Source organism: Rhinopithecus bieti, unplaced genomic scaffold, assembly GCF_001698545.2.
Source record: "Rhinopithecus bieti isolate Rb0 unplaced genomic scaffold, ASM169854v2 scaffold_65, whole genome shotgun sequence".
Classification (NCBI taxonomy): domain Eukaryota; kingdom Metazoa; phylum Chordata; class Mammalia; order Primates; family Cercopithecidae; genus Rhinopithecus; species Rhinopithecus bieti.
Window position 1 is genome coordinate 4,734,400 of NW_016803344.1, and position 7,832 is coordinate 4,742,231.

At 55.7% G+C, this 7,832-nt stretch overlaps 1 protein-coding gene across 2 annotated transcripts in view; it reads right to left on the minus strand.

The window, feature by feature from the left end:
• Positions 1-870: 870 nt before the first annotated feature.
• Positions 871-7,832, minus strand: part of MAVS (mitochondrial antiviral signaling protein) — a 21,181-nt gene continuing 14,219 nt past the window's right edge. For both annotated transcript variants that reach the window (XM_017878260.1, XM_017878251.1), the window contains exons 4-7: positions 6,726-6,898; positions 5,809-5,968; positions 3,436-3,968; positions 871-2,534 (exon numbers count right to left, since the gene is read on the minus strand). In XM_017878260.1, coding sequence (XP_017733749.1) covers positions 2,055-2,534; positions 3,436-3,968; positions 5,809-5,968; positions 6,726-6,898 — 1,346 coding nt within the window. In that variant the 3' untranslated portion in view covers positions 871-2,054. The remainder of the gene's footprint in view (positions 2,535-3,435; positions 3,969-5,808; positions 5,969-6,725; positions 6,899-7,832) is intronic.

Here is a 7,832-nt window from a genome sequence, read left to right on the forward strand (position 1 = left end):
AGGGATGGGGAGTAGTACAGACAGCTTGGGTAGGGTCCACTCCTGGTTTCATGGTGTAGGTTGCTGGACTTGGAGCATGGGACGAAGAGATGTTCAGAGATAGAGGTCATTAGGTTGCTGAACTCTCCTAAGGCAGTGGAGTGAAAAGGATGTAGCAGCCAAGGCAGAGTGTAGATCCCTGGAGGCTGACAGCTTGGGGAGGGGCCAGAGTGAGCCCCACCCCCGATGGCTCTAGTTCTTGTCCCTTGCAGAGCTCAGAAATGGAGGTGGCTCCTGTGCCTTGTCCAGCAATGGCTGCCTGAAAAGAACCCACAAGGATACCCTCAGTCCACCCCAATGTGTTTCTGGTGTTATTGTAGCTAATCTCCCCACCAGTGGGTGAACTTGGGATGGGGGAACCTGGCTGCTGGGAGTGGAAACACCCTAGAGCCTCCACCCTGTACAGCTGCCCAGTGGACACACCTCTCTCCCCAGCAATTTCTCAAGGCACAAGATAAAGTAAGGGGCAAATACAAAGATAAAGCTGTGAGGCAGGAGGGTCTGAGTCTGCCTCTAAAGGAGTAGCCAAGGCTCCTGTTTCTCTGCATCTTTTTTTTTTTTTCTTGAGACAGGGTCTCACTCTGTCACCCAGGTTGGAGTGTGGTGGCACGATCCTAGCTCACTGCAGCTACAAGCTTCTGGGCTCAAGTGATCCTCCCACCTCAGCCTCCCAAGTAGCTAAGACGACAGATGCACCAGCACACCTGGCTAATTTTTTAAACTTTTTTGTAGAGATGGGGCCCTGTTGCCCACCACGCTTGGCCCCTCAACACTTAATAGTGATAATAACACAATTCCAACCCTTGGTAAATGCCAGGACTCATCCTAAAATCTACATCGATAAACTCCTTTAATCCTCACAACACTGGGAAATACATATATATACTCATCCTCCTTTTACAGGTGAGAAAACTAAGGCACAGACAGATAAATCCCTTGCCCAAGGTCACAGAGCTGGTGAGAGGCAGGGCAGGATGCAGGCCTAGGCTGCCTGTGCTGCAGAGCTGCACCCTTAACCACTGTGCACTCTGCCTCTCATGCCCTCAGCTCTACCAGGTTGGGCAGGAGAGAGGTGGGAGAAGCAGTTAGTGGCTACTTGCTCTGGGCCAGGCACTTGGCAAACACCTGTAGGTTCAATCTCAGAAGAACCCAGTGAAGAATGAGCCAGATACTCACTGTCCACATGGAGAAGCAAAACCAGAAATCTGACATCCGCCAAAGCCACACAGCCTAGGAAGGGAGGGAGCTGAAATCCAAACCTCTGCCTGAGCTCTGCCCGCCAGGTGTCTCCTCCCCAGCCCACGTAGGGAGCTGAAGAGACTGAAGACCAGAGGGGAGGGAAAGAGGAGGCTAGAGAGGAGCTCCAGAGGTCTTCCTCAGGACTGGCACCTGCCCCTGGCTTCTCTGAGGTCCACAGGAATCTCCAGACCTTCCCAGGATTGCCCAGCAGGGGAGGGGACCCAGTGGGGCAGGAACCCAAGGCAGTTGGGCTCCTGGAGAGCAGCCACCCTGCCGCTCCTGCCTGCCTCAGTGCAACGGTCTCAGGCTGGGCTGCCAGGGTGGGAGCCAGGTCTTGTGGAGTCGCCCACACACCACACACCTGCCCTGAGGCCTTCGGGGACCAATGCAACAGGAGAAGCATTCCCAAGCACCGTGTGCTCCAGTGATCCCTCCTGATCCACTTGGGCCAACAGGGCTGAGACCTGGAGGAGGAAGCTCCTCTGGAGGACATGGATGATAACATGGATTGCCAGTGGGGAAGGTCTGGAGCACTGGGGGCAGCCCAGGACCCAGAAAGCCAAGGACGGGGACCCACACAGGGCACAGTGGGAACAGAGATGCTGCTCTAAGGACTTGGTTCAGCCAAAGCACGTCCTGCAGGCAGGCCTGCAGTCCCTTAGCTCCCTCTGACCCAGCCTCCACCATCCCCAAGAAAGGGACAAGGGGCTTCGGAGAGGGGTGAGTTGTACTGCAGGAATGGAGCAGATGAGTGGTGGGAAGGGCCCAGGGCTTCACTAGTGCAGGCGCCGCCGGTACATCGCTACCAGGAATGTGACTACCAGCACCCCTGCCAGAGCCGCCTGGAGCCACAGAGCCCCAGGTGAGGGCCTGTGGCATGGCACCTCCCACTCCTGGAACTTCTGGTCGATGTGTGGCCTGGGGCCACCCTGCGGGTCCGCAGGTGGCCCAGGGTTGCCCTTGAGCTGGATGCTGGGGTTCTCAGCCACGTGGATCCCAAAGGTGCCCTCGGACTTGTACTCATTCTCCTCTGGGCCATGGCAGGGCCCCATGCCCAAGGAGGTGCTGGCGCTGATGGCAAGATCCTCGGAGCAGCCTGAGAACTGGCTGTCTGCCTGGGATACCAGCATGCCAGGCTTACTCAGCTCCAACTCAAAGCTCCCGTTCTCAGAGCTGCTGTCTCCCGTTCTCAGAGCTGGAGGCCAGGCTGAGCGGCCTCCAGTGGCGCCTGCAGGTGTTGGAGCTGCTGGGGTCTCCTGGGAAAGAAAGGAGAGCACTGGAAGGGACTGGGGTTGGCAGGGAGACGAGCCTAGTGGGGCGGTGCACCAACCCCTCAATTCCCTCAATTCACCAACCCCTGGTTCCCAACACCAACCCCTCAATAATGCCCCTAGGCCACCTTTTCTCGGAGCAGTGGGGGAAGAGGGGACCAAGGACCTGCATCAATGGTGGCCTCCTCCAAGGCAGCCTTTCCCTATTCCCTGGCCTGCCTGTGCGCTCATGCCCACCTGGAAGCCCTCACAGGTGGCTTGGTAGGGCGGGGCCCCATCCTGCACTGACATCCTGCCTGGGCCTGAGAACTAGAGAGCAGCCACAGGGTCAGAGGCCTGGCCATATGCCCATTGGGCCATATGGACTTGGCTCCTCTCAGCAGACAGCCACAGCTAGGGTCAGATGTGAGGCTTGGAGCAGGCAACAATGGGGGGCTGCTGGGTCATAGTGGCTGCTCAGGTGGGACTGCGTTCTGTAAAGCCTGGCCATGGAGGGGCAGGCCGGGCATCCTGGTGGCAAAGAGCAAGGCAAGAGGCAGATGGGCCACTGCGCTATCCCCCTCACTGCTTCCTTATGTGCAAAACGGCACTGTTCGGCTTCACTAGGAGCTACAGCCTTAAATGAACTTATGCACCTGACCAGTGGGTGCCCCCTGTGGCTGACCCTCCTGAGGTGTCCAGACTTAGGAGCTCTAATGACTGTTCCTCCTGGAGAACATGGTGTGGGACCTACATGAGGCTGGTTCTGTAAGCCTGCAAGGAGAGGCGATAGAGCAGCCCAGGCTGGAGACAGTGCAGACTGGGAAGGGGCCAAGGCTGAGGCCAGATGGGCAAGCTCTCCCGGGGGAAGGGGCCTGGATCCCTGCCAGGAGGGGCAAGGACTCACCTCAGTTCTGCTGCTCCTGTCGGTGGGGACTGTGCTGTCAGACACCTTGGTGCGCACCATGCTAGTAGGCACTTTGGATAGCACCATGCCAGCACGGGTTGAGTTGATGGGCAATTTGGATGGTGCTGGATTGGTGAACACAGAAGGCACTGTACCAGAGGGCTTTGAGCTAGTTGGCAACTTGGAGGGCACTGTGCTGGCAGATGCTGGGTTGGCAGGCACTTTCGGGGCCACTGTGTTCACAGGCATCAAGGTGGTAGGCACTTTGGAGGGCAGAGAGTTGGCAGGTGCCTCTGCCCCACTGGAGCAGATGATAGGCTCGGCCTCGTCACTCTCTGCACCCTGTTCACCCTCTGCAGCCCCTGCAGAGGCCAAGCCAGGGGATGAGGAGGAGGAGGAGGAGGTGCCAGTAGATACAACTGACCCTGCAGGTCCAGGCAAGCGGCTTGCCCTGGTGGTGGAACGGGCCAGGGGCTGGAAGGAGACAGATGGAGACACAGGCCCACGGGATGGTGTGAGGCTGGAGGTCGCATCTGCAGGTGGGAAAACACAAGTGGAAACACAGACCCAAAGACCGTTACCTTGAGGCCTGGAGAAGGGTCCCTCTGCCCCAGGTTTCACGGTCCCTACTGTGTCTAGGCCTCCAAATCTCCTGCCCTTGGAGGAGATGCCACAGTCCCTTTAGTCACTGCTTCCTGGCCTGAAAGCCCAACAGCTGCCCTCAGTCCTTGACCTGTAGCCCCAGGTCTGTCCTGGCACACAGTGAACTGGTACCTAGGAACTTGAAGATCATTATTAATTATTATCTCCGCTTTTTCCTCTCCCACCTGGGAAACTTCCCCTCTCCTGTGTCCGCCTTTTCTACCTTGACCTTAGCCTCATGGAATCCTGGACACTTCCCCCATTGCTGTCCCTCTCCGACCACCACGAGTGGAAGCAGTCGTGGATCAGGGCAAGGGGTGGCAGGACGGCACATGCGGAACAGCTCATACCAGCCAAGAGGGCTGGCCATCCCAGCGGCTTGGGAAGAGAGGCAACAGGGACAAAGCCACCCCTGGGAGGCTGCCTGACCTGGGTCGGGGAAGCAGGGGATAGCAGGTAGTGATGGTCTGTAAAGGCAGTTGCAGCAGGACTCCACGGAACTCGGAATGCACATGCCAAGCCCCACAGCTGGCAAAGGTCAGGGTGATTCTGATGTACACCTCCCACACGGCAATCTAATACCACAGAATCTCATGGGACCTGGGTCTACAAACATACTGAAACCTAAGTACCCTCTGCCTCCATGGTCTACAGCAACTCCTGAAAGGCATCCCATGGCCAGGTGACACTGCAAAGCACAGACAGGTGCTTGGAGCAGTTTGGGGCTGACAAAAGTACTAAGATGAAGTCTCCTAGCCTTGAACAGTTCATGTATCTTGTGGCTGTCCCAGGGCACTGAGGGCTGACTGGGAACCAGCATCATGTGGAACAGTTTGGGAAGTAGGAAAGAGACATGCTAGCCTGAGAGGTCCAGATGGACAACTATATATTTCTGAGGGGGAGCACTGAGGTCTGGAGTTGGGTCCAGGCCACTGGATGATGAAGAAGTCTGGGAACTGAGAAGTTTTCATGATTCACCGGGAACTGGAAATCTCCGCGGTAAGGCAGTGCCTAAAGGCTCCCCTGCCAATGGCTGATACAGCCCTGCACTGTCCCTTGCCCACCGCCCTCCAGGCCCTGGCTGATCCCCGCAGTCCCTTTGGCAGAGGGCAGAAATGGCCCTACTTATCTCGTCTACCTCCACCTAGCCCCTTTGCACCGTGCCTGTCAGTCCTCCCCTCTAGGGAAGGAGTCTATTTCCCTACTCCTTGAATCTAGGCTGGCCTTATCACTTGCTTTTGCCCACAGAATGGGGCATGGGGGACACTGTGCCAGTTTTGAGCCCTCTCTCTCTCTCTCTGAGAACTCTGCCCAGCTGCCATGATGGGTTTGTGTGCTGGAGGATGAGAGACTACATAGAAGAGAACCAAGGTGCAAGGCCAACAGCCAGAGGCAGAACTTATGTATGTATCAGTGAGTACTTGAGAGGAAATTCAGTCAAGACCAGAAGAAGTGCCCAGGTAGGTAGCCCAAATGCCTGACCCACAGGATCATATGCTAAATAAATGGCTATATTTTAAGCTACTGAAAAAAAAACAAAATTGGAAAACTGTATTTGTCACACAGCAAATGCTAACTGATACACCCGCTAAGGAACTGGTTTGCTTCCTGGGTTGAACTCCCTTTATTCCGACCTTGTCTCCTGTTCAAGGAAGCCAGAGGGGCAACTCTGAATTCTCACCTTCACTTGAGAGATCAGAAGGACCCTATAATTCCAGATTCCATGCATACCTGCTGTGTGGGTACTGCCCAGTTCTGTGTCCTGCTCCTGATGCCCGCTGGAGGTCAGAGGGCTGAGGGCTGCCAGGTCAGAGGAGGGCTCCAGGGGGCCACCATCTGGACTCCTTGGGATGACTCTGGGGTTGAGTGTCTGTGGGGCTTGCTCTGAACTCTGCAAGAGGGAAAATATGATTAAGGCAGTTGCCTCTCCCAAGAGCTTTCAAAGTGCAGCTTGTGCTCTTGGGACATCTCCTATAGGTCTCAGCCCACACCATGGAGCACAGGAGCCAGGGGAGCCCTTGTCTGGGTTCTGGTAATTCTCAGACCCTCTGTCCACAGATGTCCTTGTGTCTACCTCACAGAAAACACACAGCATCGCCGGGCGCGGTGGCTTACGCCTCTAATCCCAGCACTTTGGGAGGCAAAGGTGGGCAGATCACCAGAGGTCAGGAGTTCGAGACCAGTCTGGCTGACATGGCAAAACCCCATCTCTACAAAAACTACAAAAATTAGCTGGGCATGGTGGTGGATGCCTGTAATCCCAGCTACTCCGGAGGCTGAGGCAGGAGAATGACCTGAACCCAGGAGGCAGAGGTAGCAGTGAGCCAAGATCGCTCCACTGCACTCCAGCCTGGGCGACAGAATGAGACGCTGTCTCAAAAAAAATAAAATAAAATAAAATAAAATAAAAACTGTGCTCTCCCAGCTGGTTGGTGACAGAGGATTAGGGTTGCCACAGGGTGAAGACGTGGTCAGCAGCCTGGAAGCTGGTCTGGGGCAGATTGCAACTAAGGAAGCCCTGGGGTTCTGAGCAGAGATTAGGCGTGAATTATAGGGGACAGGAGAGGGTTTTTGGAAGGCTCAATGGGCAGAAGTAGGCAGATAGGAACACAAAAGCAGGTGGCTCAAGGTGTCCTGTGAGGACAGACCTCTCCTGGGGACTCTGGCGCCTGGGTCTCCTGGACAGGCATGGGGTAACTTGGCTCCTTCTCTCTGTAGCCGTTGTAGGGGATACTGTGGGCCGCAGCAGGTGTGGGGGGCCCTGGCCTCTCAGCAGGAAGTGACGGTGGCTCCAGTGGGTCTAGGGGACGGTCCGAGGTCCCTGGAGGACAAAGATGTAGTGTTATCAAGAAGGAATCTGGGCTGGACATAGTGGCTCATGCCTGTAATCCCAGCACTTTGAGAGGCCAAGGCGGGCGGATCACGAGGTCAGGAGATCGAGACCATCCTGGCTAACATGGTGAAATCCTGTCTCTACTAAAAATGCAAAATTAGCCAGGTGTGGTGGCAGGCACCTATAGTCCCAGCTACTCAGGCTGAGGCAGGAGAATGGCATGAACCCGGGAGGCGGAGCTTGCAGTGAGCCCAGATTGCACCACTGCACTCCAGCCTGGGCGACAGAGCGAGACTCTGACTCAAAAAAAAAAAGGGAATCAGGGGCTGGGCATGGTGGCTCATGCCTGTAATCCCAGGATTTGGGGAGGCCAAGGCAGGTGGATTAGGAGGTCAGGAGTTCAAGACCAGCCTGGCCAGTATAGTGAAACCCCATCTCTACTAAAAATACAAAAATTAGCAGGGCATGGTGGCATGCACCTGTAATCCCAGCTACTCGGGAGGTTGAGGCAGGAGAATTGCTTGAACCTGGGAGGCGGAGGTTGCAGTGAGCTGAAATCGTGCCACTGCACTCCAGCCTGGGCAACAAAGCAAGACTCCGTCTTGGGAGGAAAAAAAAAAAAAAGCCAGATGCGGTGGCTCATGCCTGTAATCCCAGCACTTTGGGAGGCCAAGGTTGGCAGATCACCTGAGGTCGGGAGTTCGAGACCAGCCTGACCAACATGGAGAAACCCCATCTCTACTAAAATAACAAAATTAGCCAGGCGTGGAGGCACATGCCTGTAATCCCAGCTACTCGGGAGGCTGAGGCAGGAAAATTGCTTGAACCCGGGAGGTGAAGGTTGCTGTGAGCCGAGATTGCACCATTGCACTCCAGCTTGGGCAATAAGAGCAAGACTCCACCTCCAAAAAAAAAAAAAAAA